This window comes from Mirounga leonina, unplaced genomic scaffold (genome assembly GCF_011800145.1).
Source record: "Mirounga leonina isolate KUSES-001 unplaced genomic scaffold, KU_Mleo_1.0 Mir_376, whole genome shotgun sequence".
In the NCBI taxonomy this organism is placed as follows: domain Eukaryota; kingdom Metazoa; phylum Chordata; class Mammalia; order Carnivora; family Phocidae; genus Mirounga; species Mirounga leonina.
Window position 1 is genome coordinate 11,319,110 of NW_023270718.1, and position 15,168 is coordinate 11,334,277.

At 45.9% G+C, this 15,168-nt stretch overlaps 1 protein-coding gene and 1 long non-coding RNA gene across 2 annotated transcripts; both read right to left on the bottom strand.

The window, feature by feature from the left end:
• Nucleotides 1–1,332: 1,332 nt before the first annotated feature.
• Nucleotides 1,333–2,698, bottom strand: LOC117997889 (zinc finger protein 391-like). Its single transcript, XM_034986429.1, is given in 1 exon segment — nt 1,333–2,698. A coding segment is annotated over 1 exon segment (633 nt). The 5' UTR covers nt 2,404–2,698; the 3' UTR covers nt 1,333–1,770.
• A 219-nt stretch (nt 2,699–2,917) lies between these two features.
• On the bottom strand, nt 2,918–10,249 carry LOC117997927. The gene is made up of 4 exons (XR_004675900.1): nt 10,096–10,249; nt 9,563–9,688; nt 9,180–9,275; nt 2,918–3,279 (listed from the first exon to the last, which is right to left on the bottom strand). It is a non-coding gene; the product is annotated as an uncharacterized LOC117997927 (long non-coding RNA).
• Nucleotides 10,250–15,168: the final 4,919 nt, after the last annotated feature.

A 15,168-nucleotide genomic window follows, 5' to 3' on the forward strand; every position in this document is an offset into this window, starting at 1 on the left:
CGGGAAGCCTGCTTCTGCCTCTGCCTGCCGCTCCCCCTGCTTGTGCTCATTCTCTCTGACAAATAAATAAATCTTAAGGGGCGCCTGGGTGGCTCAGTTGGTTAGGCGTCTGCCTTTGGCTCAGGTCATGATCCCAGGGTCATGGGATCGAGTCCCGCATCGGGCTCCCTGCTCCGCAGGGAGCCTGCTTCTCCCTCTGACCCTCCTTCCTCTCATGCTCTCTGTCTCTCATTCTCTCTCTCTCTCTCAAATAAATAAATAAAATCTTTTTTTAAAAAATATTTTTTTCCTGTTACCAGGGCTTTTTTTTCCTTAAATAATCTTTAAATATTAAATTTTATCAACTTCTTTCTCATTAATCATTGAGATGACTAGGTTTCCCCATTGACTGATTAAAATGGGGTATTATGGTTATATATTTCCTAATACTCAGTACCCTGATTCCTGGAGTGGATGTTCCTGAATTCAAATGTACTAGCTATACCATCTTTCCTGGCAGGATCTGATCTGGAAATTTTCCATTAATAGTCCTGAGAGATACTGGCCTTTAATTGTTCTTTGAGTTTTGACAAACTGGTATGACAAGAGAGGTAAATATTCAGCTTTCTACATGTTCTGGAACAGTTGCGTATCAGCATAGAGCCCGTCCCAGGACTCAGTCTCACAACCCTGAGATCACGACCCGAGCCAAAACCAAGAATCGGATACTTTGCGCCACCCTAGTGCCCCTCTCCTCTTTGTCTTTTCATTTACTGTAAAATTGTAGCAGTTAAAAAAAAAAAAAATTTATTTATTTGAGAAAGAAAGAGAGAGAACGTGTGAGCGGGGGAGGGGGCAGAGGGAGAGGGAGAGAAACTTGTGGGGCCCGACACAGGGCTCGATCTCATAACCTGAGCCGAAACCAAGAATCAGGATGCTCAACCGAGCCACGCAGGTGCCGCATAAAATTGTAGCAGTTTTGAACATAAAAAGAAAAGGAAAGCCACACAATATCCAAAGACTTATTGATCAGCTACGTTCATTTCTGTTTTCTTCTAAGCCCTTCTCCAAATGCACATATAGGGTAACGCAGTCACAACAGTTCACATTTCACTACAGTTGACCCTTGAACAACGTGGGGGTTGGGAGTGCTGACCCCTGTACAGCTGAAAATCCGCATATAACTGACTCTCCAAAAACTTGACTAATAGCCTCCTATTGACTGGCAATCTTACCGATAATACAAAGTCAGTTGATTAACACATATCTTATATATTATATACCGTATTCTTATAATAAAGTAAGCTAGAAGAAAAAAAATCATAAGGAAGAAAAAGTTACAATACTCTACTGTATTTATTGAAAAAAATCCACATATAAGTAGACCTGCACAGTTCAAAACTGTGTTGTTCAAGGGTCAACTGTATTATAGGCATTTTCCATGTTTCTACACAGCGTTCATAATTATAGTTTATAATGAATTCCTGAAACAAATTAGAAGCAGCCCAATTTTCTAGCATTGGGGTAACAATGAAGCAAATAATCGCACTCTAGCTCTTTGGAATGGTAGGTACATCAATCATTCAGTCAAATATTATCAACCTATTTTGACTTCTGAGCAATAGCCCTTCCCACATTGGGTAATCACATTAATTAATATTACTGAAGAGAGTTTTGATCTCACTAATTAAAAAATTTTTCCTAGGTATCAAATGCCACTCAGGTTCAGCCCTTCTCTGGGGATGCATCAAAAACCACAAAATTTAAATGTGTGTGTACAGTTTTTATATATTAAAATAAAATATGTAGTTTTTTCTCTCCGGTATGAGTTCTATGGTGCCCAATAAAATTAGAACCTTGATTGAAAGCTTTCCCACATTGATGACATTTATACAGTTTCTCTCTAGTGTGCGTTCTCTTATGTTGAGTGAAGGATAAATGAAAACTGAATGTTTTCCCACATTTGTTACATTTATATTGCTTCTCAACAGTATGGATTCTCTTGTGAACTGTAAGGTGAGAGATGTGACCAAAGGCTTTTCCACATTCATCACATCTGTATGGTTTCTCTCCAGTGTGCGTCCTTTCGTGTTACATGTAGGAGGAGCGGTCACTAAAGGCTTTCCCACATTCGTTACATTTATAGGGTTTTTCTCCAGTATGTGTTCTCTTACGCACATTAAGATTGGACCTTCCACTGAAGGATTTTCCACATTCATCACATTTATAGGGTTTCTCTCCAGTATGAATTCTCCGGTGTACATTAAGATGAGAATTTTGGCTAAAAGACTTTCCACATTCATTACATTCATAAGGTTTCTCACCAGTGTGAGTTCTCTGCTGTAAAATGAGGTGAAGGCTCTGCCAGAAAGACTTCCCACATTCATTACATTCATAGGCTTTCTCTCTATCGTGATTTCTCATATGTTAAGAAAGAGATGAAAGTTTCTTAAAGGCTTTCCCACATTTGTTACATGCATAGGGTTTCTCCTTAGTATGAGTTCTCATGACCTGAGAGAGGGGTGAGCTATAGGTAAAAAAATCTCCACTTTCTTTACATCCGTAGAATTTCTCTCCTACATTAATTATCTCGTGTGTAGAAAGGTATACGCTCTGGTTGGTATATTTACCATGCTCAATCAACTTAGACAGTTTTCCCAAGGCTTTTCCACATGGACTGCCTTTACAAGGTTTCCTCCCTACCAAGATTTCCTGATGATTTTTTTTTTTTTTTTTTTTTTAAAGATTTTATTTATTTGACAGAGATAGACACAGTGAGAGAAGGAACACAAGCAGGGGGAGTGGGAGAGGAAGAAGCAGGCTTCCCGACGAGCAGGGAGCCCGATGTGGGGGCTCGATCCCAGGACCCCGAGATCATGACCCGAGCCGAAGGCAGACGCTTAACGACTGAGCCACCCAGGCGCCCCCTCCTGATGATTTTTTAAAATGAAATTATGATGTAAGCTTTGAATTGAGTCAATTTGATGGAAATATTCTTTGACAAGAAATCTCCGTGAAGAAACAAACTCTGAATTGAAGCTGCATTTTCCCACACCTTCAGCATTTCCCCAACCCCATCCCGGGTCACTACTTGCCCTTGTTTATGTTCCATTGGCCCTGAACTGCCACCGTGCATCTTCTGCTTCTCTGACTCATCCCCAGATTCCCAGTCGTCTGCTGTGGTAGAACATCAGCCATCATCCACTGCGGATCTTGTCAGGTTCATGCTGCTGGGTAACTCTTTCCCAGAAAAGACCTCTGTTGGTGACAACTCCTGGCTTTTAGCTTTCTTCTTCCATTCTAGAAGGAAATTAAAAATAATTTAGATCTAGGGGCACCTGGGTGGCTCAGATGGTTAAACGTCTGCCTTCGGCTCAGGTCGTGATCCCGGGGTCCTGGGATCGAGTCCCACATCGGGCTCCCTGCTCCTTGGGAGCCTGCTTCTCCCTCTGCCTCTCTCTCTGTCTCTCATGAATAAATAAATAAAATCTTTGAAAGAAAAAGAGAAAAAAAAAAGAAATAAGATTATTTAAGACATTTAAAAAAATAATAATAATAATAATTTAGATCTAGTCTTACAAAGCACCCAGAAGCAGGGTCAGACTACCTCAGTTATCCTCGATCCTTCTCATTCTCAGTTTCTTTAGTTCTCCTTGAGCACGACCATTTCCACCATTAACACATAGTTCCTCTCTGCTTGAGGACCTTCCTTTGGTCTCCAGAGTCTTAGGTGTCAGCAACCCTTTCCCTTTTCATCATTCAGCTCTTGAGTCTCAGGCCACCTCCTTGGAGAGACCCTTCCAAACCTTCCAGCCTGCATGGGTTCCTTATCACTTTCCACCTCATTGTCCTGTTTCATTTCCCTCATACCACTGTTTCGCATTAGTCAACATCATCTTGTTCTTTTTGTTCTTTATTGTCTGCACCTCCCCAGACACCATAGACTGGAGGCTTTAGGCTCCACAGTGGTAGGAACCTTGCCCATCCTGTTCACACTGTGTCTCCAGTGCCCAAAATGCACAGAGAACAAAAGGACTCCACAGGCAGATGGATAAACAAAAAGAGTGATCAGCACTCCAGGCAGAGGGGATGCACCTGGAGCACCAGGGATGCTTAGGACATGTCTGCGAGGTGGACAGAGAGGGTACCTGATCATGCTCCCTAGCAGCCTGACTCTCATCAGGGGGGTAGGTCTTATGTTTCTGACATGGGAAGAGGCTATGGAATTGAATTTGAGGAGGGCTTTGCAAGGTCACGCAGAGCAAAGAGGGATCTGGAAACCTGCAGAGGGTTTCTCCTTGAGACCTTGACTGGACTCCAACTGCAAATGCATAGAAGGCTAAGACCTGACAGAACAGCTGCTACAGGGCTGAGCAGAGGTTTCAGAAGTTACCCAGTGTGGGGAGACTTAGCTGTGACCCAGTAAGCACCCGAGGCACTCAGGTGAGACTCTAGAAAGTTGTACCTTAGGAGGAAACACCATACCCTAAGGATAAGGACTACATCCAAGGACTAAAGCAAAACCAAAGTAACATTACCTTAATAAATCCTAAAACCAAGCCTCATCAGGATTAGGGTGATTTGTAGTAATTTAACTGCCTACCAGAAAAAGAACTCATACTCTTGGTAGAAGACAAGAATCCATAGTCTCTCCAATGCATCGTCTGCAGAATCCAGTATATAAAAATTGACTAGACAGGTAAAGAATCAGGAAAATGTGACTCATAATCAAGAAAAAAAAGTCAATAGAAGCAGATATACCAAACATTAGAAGTAGAAGGAAAAGATTTAAAAATAACTATTATAGCTCTTTCTCTTCAACTTGGTGGCCGAGCGGCAAACACAGAGAAGCCGATCTTCATGGAGACCCTAACAAGCAAGAACATTACCCTCAAGGTCGAGCCCAGTGACACCATTGAGAATGTCAAAGCCAAGACAATGAGGGCATCCCACTTGACCAGCAGTGTCTGTTTTGAGGGCCAAACAGCTGGAGGATGGCTGCACTCTCTCAGACTACAGTATCCAGGAAGAGCACCCTGCACTTGGCACTTGGCCTGGAGGTGACATCCCAGCCCTCCCTCTGCCAGCTCGCCCAGAAATACAACATTGTGTTCCCACCAGACGTGCGGCCACACCAACCATCTGCACCTTCAGATGAAGGTCAATAAAGCCCCTCCATCAGTTCTTCCTTTCCCCACAGGGTGGCCTCCTGCCCGAGCCCCGGGGCCCTGGGGCCTCAATAAAATTTCACTTACACTGACTGGGGGAAAAAGCCCAACCTATTATAAACATAACACAGAATTTCACGGAAAATTTGAAAAAAGAACCAATTGAAAATTCCATTCTGGAATTAAATAAAAATACAGTATGTGAAGCAAACCATGACTAGGCTTAACAGCAGACTGGACACAGAAGAAGAAAGAATCTGTGAATTCAAAGAGAAGTAAGTGGAAATTTTATGATGATACAAAGGGAGAGAAAAGAATTTAAAAACAGAACACCTGACAAAAGGACTAATGTGTAGCTGGAGTTACAAGAGAGATCGAAGCAGAGGAAACATTTGAAAAGATAAGAGCAGAGATTTTTTTTCCAGACTGATCAAAGGTACCATTCTAGGTGTTCAGTGTTCAAGGGCAACAATCTGTAGAGAAAATCTTGTGATTTTGACATCTGATATCAAACTTTTTAGCACTTCATTACATACTTCAATGTTATAAATAAAGCTAGTAAAACCATTCTAAATGACAGTCTCTGGGGGAAAGATACACATGAGACTAAATTCCCACTTTTAAAATGTAACTTTCTACTGGGTACATATTAAAGACACCCCAAAAAAGGTGAAAGTTCACAGGCAGTGTGGGTTTAAAGCACCATACCCAGAGATTTAAGAACTAAACCATCAGTTCTGTCTGATTTCATTCATTTGTTCCCTGTAAACCCTCTCTGCTCTCTAAAAAACAGTTGATAGGGATGCCTGGGTGGCTCAGTTGGTTAAGTGTCTGCCTTCGGCTCAAGTCATGATCCCAGGGTCCTGGGATCGAGTCCCACATCAGGCTTCCTGCTCAGCGGGGAGCCTGCTTCTCCCTCTGCCTGCTGCTCTCCCTGCTTGTGCTCTCTCTTTCTCTCTTGCTCTCTCACTGAAAAATAAATAAAATATTTTAAAAAGAAAGAAAGAAAGAACAGTTGATAAATTGCGCCTGCCTTTCAGAGAGAACTGAAACACAAGTGGGAGCCTCATCCAGGCCAGAATGACAGAAAGAAGTAAAAAGAAGCCAAGACTTTAAAGTGATGACAGGTCTTTATCAAACACTGCACCCAACAGTAGCAGAATATACATTCATCAAAATAGACCATATGCTGTGTCATAAAAACATTTCTCAATAAATTTAAAAGGAGGGCGCCTGGGTGGCTCAGTTGGTTAAGTGGCTGCCTTCAGCGCAGGTCATGATCCCAGGGTCCTGGGATCGAGTCCCGCATCGGGCTCCTGGCTCGGCGGGGAGCCTGCTTCTCCCTCTCCCTCTGCCTGCCTCTCTGCCTACTTACGCTATCTCTCTGTCAAATAAATAAATAAAATCTTTAAAAAAATAAATCAATCGATAAATAAATTTAAAAGGACTGAACTCATACAGAATATTTTCTTCAACCACAATGGAAATAATCTAGACATCAATAACAGAAATCCCCCCATATTTGGAAACTGAACAATGTCCTTCACAAATCAAAGAAAAAATCACTTTCATATGTTGTATTTTCATTACGATTCCGTTCAAGGCATTTGGAAAACAAAAACAATAATGAACTGAACAATAATGAAAATACAACATGTGAAAATGTGCAGGATGCAGTTGAAAAAAGACTCAAAGGAAAATACATAGCTATAAATGCGAACATTAGAAAGGAAGAAAGCATTAAAATTAATAAACTAAGCTTCTACCCCAAAAAGCCAGAGAAAAGGAAAGCAAATTAAGCCAAAACAATGGAAGGAAATAATAGAAAGCAGAAATCAATGGAACGGAGGAAAAAAACCTCAATCATGTCAATAGATGCATACAGAGCATTTGACAACACCCATTCATAATAAAACAAAACAAAACAAAAAAACAAACTCAGCAATCCAGGAATAGAACTTTCTCAATTTGTTAAAGGGCAACAGATCATATTTAATGGTGAAATACTGAATGCTATCCCCTAATATCAGGAGCAAGGCAAGGATGTTCATTCTTATCACGTTTATTTAATACTGTACTGGGTATCTATGGTGACAGATATCAGAAGAATGGTTGCCACACTGGGGGAGTCCTAAGTGGAAAAAGACATAAGGAAATGTATGGGGATGGAAATATTCTATGTGTGGATTGGAGTATGGGTCACACAAATATACATCTGCAAAACTTTTTTGGGCTGTACTCTTAGAAGCAGCATGTCTCACTGTATGTTAATTTCACATCAATTTTTTTAAAAAAGTACTAGAGGTCCTAGCTGGTATAATAATATGAAAAACGAAAAAGCATAAAGTCTGAAAAGGAAAAAATAAAGCAATCTTTATTTGAAGGTGACATGATTGTATAAAATATCTAAAGACATTGAAAATTAATTACTAAAACAATTAAGTGATTTTAGCAAGCCCACACAGGATAGAATGTCAAAGAAAAAATTATATACACTAGCAACAATCAGAAAATGAAATTAAAAATAAGATTTACAATAGCATCAAAAATGCCAAATTTCTAGGAATAAAATTAGTAAAAGATGTGCATGACCCATATGCTTAAAAACTGCAAAATACTGCTTGAGAGAATTACCTAAATAAATATACCATGATCCCAAAGTTAGAAGACTCAACATGTTAAGACATAAAGTCTTCCCCAACTGATCTAAGGCACTACCAATCAAAACTGTTAATCTATCACTCAACAAGTCCACTCCTAGATATTTACTCAAGAGAAATAAAAACACAAGTCCACTAAAAACATTGCACAAGAATATCCATAGCAGCATTATTCATAATAGCCCCAAACTAGAAACAATCCAAATGTTCATTATCAAGAGAATGGATAAATTGTAAGTCATCAAAAAGTAAAATGTCCCTCAATAGTAAAGAGTAAATAGGGGGGCGCCTGGGTGGCTCAGTCATTAAGCGTCTGCCTTCGGCTCAGGTCATGATCCCAGGGTCCTGGGATCGAGCCCCGCATCGGGCTCCCTGCTCCGCGGGAAGCCTCCCTCTCCCTCTGCCTGCCGCTCCCCCTGCTTGTGTTCCCTCTCTCGCTGTGTCTCTCTCAGTCAAATAAATAAATAAAATCTTTAAAGAGTAAATAGGAATGAAATAATAATGCACATAATATAATGGATGGGTAAACCTTATACAAAAGAAATAATACATGCGGGCACCTGGGTGGCTCAGTCGGTTGAGCAGCTGCCTTCGGCTCAGGTCGTGATCCTAGGGTCCTGGGATCGAGCCCCATGTCGGGCTCTGTGCTCAGCGGGGAGCCTGCTTCTCCCTCTCCCTCTGCCTGCCTGTCTACCTACTTGTGATCTCTCTCTCTCTGTCAAATAAATAAATAAAATCTTTTTTAAAAAAAGAAAGAATGTATGATTCTCTTTATATGAAGTTCTAGAAAAGGCAAAAATGACCTATGGTGGAAAAAAAAATCTCAACAGTGGTTGCCTTTCTTAAATGGAAAGAGGTAACAAAGGAACTTTGTGAAATAATGAAAATGTCAACTTTATTTCGGTAAGAATTACATATGTGCATACATTTATCAAAAATTTTCAATTGAATATTTAAATTTTGTGCACTTTAAAAGTATTGTTGGCAAAAAAATAAAAAATACCCATTGTCTTCAAAGTAACAATAGTAAGATGAAGGTTGACTTCTCAACAGAAACCTTGGAGTCCAGAAGACAATGGCATGATGTCTTTAAAGTGCTGAGAAAAAGAAAAAACAACAATAACAACAAAAAAAAACCTGACAACCTAAAATTCTGTTTACGTTATCTTTCCAAAATGAAGATGAAATAAAGGCATTTTCAGGCAAACACAAAATGAGGGCATTTTGTCACTCTAAAAGAACTCTGAGCAATAGGAAAAAGATCCCAGACGTAGTTATGGAAATGCCAAAGGTAATGAAAAGCACTAGAAAAGGAAGATATGAAGGAACATATAAACAAACACTGACTGTAAAGATCTTTTCCCCATCTCACCTAGGCAGGAATCTTGGGAGAGTCCTCTGTCCATCATCCGTTGCTCTACTCCGAGTTCTAGGTGGGCAACAATATCTGGCTTGAGGTTCCAAGGTCCTGTGCAAATGAATGATCAAGCTGTGAGGTTTTGTTTTTTTTTCATATACATTTTGTGACAACACTTTTTAAAATTGTTTTTAAGTAAACTCTATGTCCAACATGGGGCTTGAACTCACAACCCCAAGATCAAGAGTCACATGCTCTACAAAATGAACCAGGCCGTCATCTCAGGCTGTGAGGTTTGATGAGGAGAAATCCCCCCGTGACTCCACACTCCTGGCTAAATCAAACCCACTCTGCCAAGACCCCAGGCAAATCGAAGTTGACATGGGGAAGAGCCTCACCCACAGGGACCAGGTGTCTTACGGTCTCCAGCATCACATCACGGTACAGGGTCCGCGGGCAGGGCCCAGCAGGCCCCACTCCTCCTGGGTGAAGTCCACTGCTACGTCATCGAAGGTTACCTGCCCCTGAAATGTCACCCACATGTCTGCTGAGCCAGGACCCTCACCCCTGCGAAGTTCCCAGAAGAGCAGGGAGGGGCTATGTGGGAGTGGGAAGATTGCACCCATGTGTACAGGGAGGTGTCCTGAAAGCGTTCTGGCTTCTGAGGGATACACCTGGGCCTTCCTGGGGGGCATCAGGGGTCTGCATCAGCCATTTCAGAGGTGAGCCGCCCTTGCACTAAGATGTTCCCACCCATTCTTGATCAACTTGTTATCTTCAAGACCAAACGAACAGTTCCCTTTAGGATTCCCCTTCCTTTTTTACACCACCAGGTACAGAAAAATGACGTTAGTATTTGCTGATAATAATGTTAACATTTGCCAAGGGTTCCCTTTCCCCGCTGGGCGCTGCCTTGAAGTAAGCACTTTACCTGATGGAAATTTTCTTAGTCCTCGGAACAGCCCTAGGACGCAGTTCCCACCTCCTGGGGTGGTTTTTAAGATTTTATTTATTTCTTGTCAGAGAGAAAGCGCAAGCAGGGGTAGCGGCAGGCAGAGCAGGGAGAGGGAGAAGCAGGCTCTCTGCCAAGCAAGGAGCCCGATGCGGGGCTCGATCCCAAGACGCTGGGACCGTGACCTGACCGAAGGCAGGCGCTTAACCGACGGAGCCACCCAGGCGCCCCTGGTTCAAAGGGAGCCTGAGCTCAGAGGTCACACGTCTTGGAATCATGGCTATGGCGGCTGCGTAAAAGCGAACTGAGACACGTTCCCTTCCGGCTGACGGGAATGTGCGGTAGCTGAGGCCATCTGGGAGCTGGGGGGTTTTGTTCCGGTCCCTCCTGGTTACGGGACTTCGCAGATGCAAGGACTGCAGGATTACGGAGGTCCTCCGCCTCGCGGGGCCACAACGACGGGCCGCGGCACCGGCTCCCACCGAGCCCGGGAGCAGGGTCCAGACCCAGCCGGGAAGGGAGGGCGCGCGGCCCCTCCCCCGGGGGCGGGCTGCCAGGGGCCCCGCGGCCACGGCCTCTTCCGACTCCGAGGTCCTCAAGGAGACGCCTGCAGCCCCAGCCGCTCCCCCCAGCGGCCACCGGCTCGGGGCTCCGGAGAGACCGCCCGGGGCGCCCCACACAGCGGAAAAACCAGAGCCGCGCGGCCGGCGGCGCCGAGGACGAAGCGGAACTACCACGACCCGAAAACCCCGCGCGGCCGCTCCTGGCCAATGGGAGAGCGCGGCCGGGGACCCCGGGGCCACGGGCCCCGCCGCACGGGCCTTCCGGGAGTTGTAGTCCTGCGGCCGGAGCCCAGCCGCAGTCCAGCAGTCGGCACCGCCGAGAGCCCGGAGAGTCAGACTACGTTTCCCAGAAGGCGCGGAGGCGGGGCTGTCCGCCCAATGGGCATGCACGACCGGGCCGGGCTGGGAACGGGGCCTTGCGTGCCTGGGAGCCTAGGCTCCCCGGCCGGGCCTAGGGGGCAGTGAGACAGATTTCTCTCACTGTAATTCCCCGAAGTTACCGTTGGTCAGGTTCCCGAACCCCAGAAGCGCGCAATCGGCGGCTCCGGAGACGCCAAGAAGCCTGAGAAGTATTCTAAAAGTTATAGGGAATTAAAGTTACACTAGCTTTGTCCTCCAGGTGGCGGGCCTAGACGCCTATGGCCTCGTACTACATTTCCCAGAGGCTCCGCGGGGCGGGCCCTCCCGAGGAAGGAAAATAGTGGGCGGTGCCGGAAAGTGGGTGTCACCCAGGAGCGTGGCCTCCTGGGAGTTGCAGTCCACTCTAGCCCATTCCCGGCCGGGTCCTGCGCTGAGGCTCGGACTACAGCTCCCACAAGGCTCTCTGGCAGCGCGGGGTTGGGAGTGTCTGGGGGCAGCCGGCCCTCAGCTCCAGCGGTCAAAGACGCTGGCTTCACAAATACACCTTCCTGGGGACGAAGTAAAAATAAGTGTCTTGATGTTCTTTTTTTTTTTTTTAAGATTTTATCTGACAGAGAGAGACACAGCGAGAGAGGGAACACAAACAGGGGGAGTGGGAGGGGAAGAAGCGGGCTCCTCGCGGAGCAGGGAGCCCGACGCGGGGCTCGATCCCAGGACCCTGGGATCATGACCCGAGCCGAAGGCAGACGCTTAACCACTGAGCCACCCAGGCGCCCGACTGAGCCACCCAGGCACCCCTTGATGTCCTTTTTATGTAAGACAAAGACACGTACTCAAATGTTATGTCCGTTGGGACGCCTGGGTGGCTCAGTCGGTATTGCCAAATCACATTCCATTGCATGGATATGGCATATTCTGTCCACTCATCAGCTGAAGGACATTTGAGTTGTTTCCACTTTTTGGCTGCTCTTAACATTTGTGCACAAGTTCTTGCGTGGACATAACATTTCGTTGTCCTTGTGTATCTATCTAAGAGTGGAATTACCAGGTCATATGGTCATTCTATTTTTAATCTTCTGGAGAACTGCCAAACTGTTTTCCATTTTACATTCCCACCAACAGTGGATGAGGGCTTCAACTTCCTCACCAACACTTGTTATCGTTAATATTGTTGTTATTATTATTATTATTATTATTATTGCATCATGGGCCTTTTCCAAACTTTTTTTTATTTTTGGGGGGTTATTTATTTAAGTTTATTTCTTTAAGTAATCTCTACACACAACATGGAGTGTGAACTCATGTCCCTGAGATCAAGAGTCTCATGCTCTTCCAACTGAGTCAGCTGGGTGCCCCCTAAACCCTTTTATTTGTGAGGATCTTCAACAGTGCCTACAAAGAGAATAGTCAATGACCATCCATATGCCCATCATCTTGATCTAACAGTCATTAATATTTTGCTCGATGTACTTCATCTCTCGATCATTTAAGTTGCTCTCCAGCCACAGAAGAACAATGAGTCCAAATCCTGTGGCACCAGCGTCTTCAGTGAGGACTGACTCGTGAGGCTCATGAGGCTCTGTGGCCTGGATCTGGGAGATGCTTGCTCCGGGGTTCCTCACCATGTCTTTCCCAGTGAGCCCAGCATCCATGCCTTAACCAGGCTAGAACATTCTGCTTGGGTTTCAGCAGGATGATGCAGCACTTGGAAATGAGGATGCCATCCAGCAGCCCTGCAGCTGGGGCCAGGATGGAGAAGATCTCCACAGCCACAGTGGCCTTCCCCGGGTGCTGCGGTACACGGACAAGAAGGCCTTCCAGATGCTGCAGAAAAGCAGCATGCTGACGGTGAGGAACTTGGCCTCGTCAAGGCATCAGGCAAACGCCTGGCCAGCAAGGCCAAAGAGAAGCCAGCTACATGGAGGGAGCATTCCACGTATTCCATTTATTGATTCATTCGCTTATTCCTCTTTCTTTTAACTTTACTGAAGTATAATTGACAAATAAAATTGTAAGATATTTGAAGTGTACATCGTGATGATTTGATACACTTGTACACCTGTGAAAGCGTTCCTCCTATCGAGTTAATTAACACATTCATCCCTTACATATTTTTTCTTTTCTTTTTTTTAAGATTTATTTATTTATTTGAGAGAGCGAGAATGAGAGAGAGAGAGAGTACATGAGAGGGAGGAGGGTCCGAGGGAGAAGCAGACTCCCTGCCGAGCAGGGAGCCCGATGTGGGACTCGATCCCAGGACTCCAGGATCACGACCCGAGCCGAAGGCAGTCGCTTAACCGACTGAGCCACCCAGGCGCCCCATGATTTTATTTATTTAAGAGAGAGAGAGAGCATGAGAGGGGGGAGGGTCAGAGGGAGAAGCAGACTCCCTGCCGAGCAGGGAGCCCAATGCGGGACTCCATCCCAGGACCCCGGGATCATGACCTGAGCCGAAGGCAGTCGCTTAACCAACTGAGCCACCCAGGCGCCCAAGGTCTCTATCTTTGTTTTTTTTTTTTGTTTTTTTTTAAAGCAGACTCCCTGCCGAGCAGGGAGCCCGATGCGGGACTCGATCCCGGGACTCCAGGATCATGACCTGTGCCAAAGGCAGTCGCTTAACCGACTGAGCCACCCAGGCGCACTCTTTTCTTTGTTTCTAAGAACATTTAAGTTCTGACGATGCCACGCCTGACAGAAATGCACTTGCTTGTCCCCAAGGGACAAGGACAGCGACAGTCACAGCAGCACTGCTCGTTATTGCCCCCGAACAGAAGTCGTGATCTGTCCGCACATGGGATCCCACCAGGCGTGAGACCCAGATAGCCACAACCACACACAACTGTCAGGATGAATCTCATAAATGTCACGTGTAGGGAAACGTAAGACAAAAAAGAACATTCTGTGCAATTCCACTTATAGGAGTTAAAAAAATAGACAAAACCCATCAACATCGACTGAAGTCCAGATGGCAGTCCTGGGAGGGACAAGAACGAGGGGGAGTACCACAGGCTTTGGGGGGCAGGCCACACTCTGTTTCTCCATCTGGGGCCCAGGCACCCATCCTCACCCAGCACCAGGTGTTTGCTAGGTGAGGATTCAATGGACCACACACAGGAGACACGCATCTGTCCATCCTTAATAGCCCAATAGTTCCACAGAAGGCTGCAGGTCAGGAATCTGGAGGCTGGAGGTGCATTGCTGGCCTCTCTGAATTCAGCCTCTGCAATTCCTCCCCTGCCTCTTTGGTCTGCAAACTGTCTGTTGGCTCAGGGGCTGCACTCAAAACAGCAGTGGGGGGCTCCCTGTCGGGGGATCTGGCTACATCCTGGAAGTCGTGCTGCAAGCAGAGGATGGGTGAGCCAGAGGGTGTTTGTCAGTGACTGGTCCGTGTCCAGAAGCAGTCCAGGGAGGCAGTCCCAGTGTACTTCCCACGCACAAGAAGACAAGGCTCCTTTTACGAGAAAAACACCTTAGTTACAGTGAAGTCACACTGGAGAGGCACCCACAGATTCAGCAAATGAAAGAAGCCCTCCGGTGGGTCTGATGGTGGCAGGCCTGGTGACCCCGTGGCCAGTGGTGCATCAGTCTGTCTGAGACACCCACATAAAGAACGCAGGTGCTCACCTCCCCCTCCACAACCTCCCCTCGGACAGCCAGTGGGTCTACTCAGGACTCGCAAAGGGATCGTCTGACTCCCTGAGCCCACCTCCCACCTCCGGGCAAGAGTCATGGGGAGGGGGGCGCCTGGGTGGCTCAGTCAGTTAAGTGTCTGCCTTCGGCTCAGGTCATGATCCCAGGGTCCCGGGATTGAGCCCCGCATTGGGCTCCCTGCTCAGCGGGGAGTCTGCTTCTCCCTCTCCCTTTGCCCCTCGCCCTGCTCATGCTCGCATTCTCTTTCTCAAAAAAATAAATAAAAATTTTAAAAATAAATAATTTTTTTTTAAAGAAGGAGGAAAGGACCCACAGAAGTCATAGTGCAGCTGATGCCAGGAACTGGGGCCATTCACTCCCTTCCTCAGCCTCCTCATTACCCCCCAGTAGAGTCCAAACCGCTCTGGACGTACTCAGACCGGCCTCCGCCAGCTTGCGATCCTGCGTCTCCCACGCCGCCTCTGCCCTAGCCATGTGG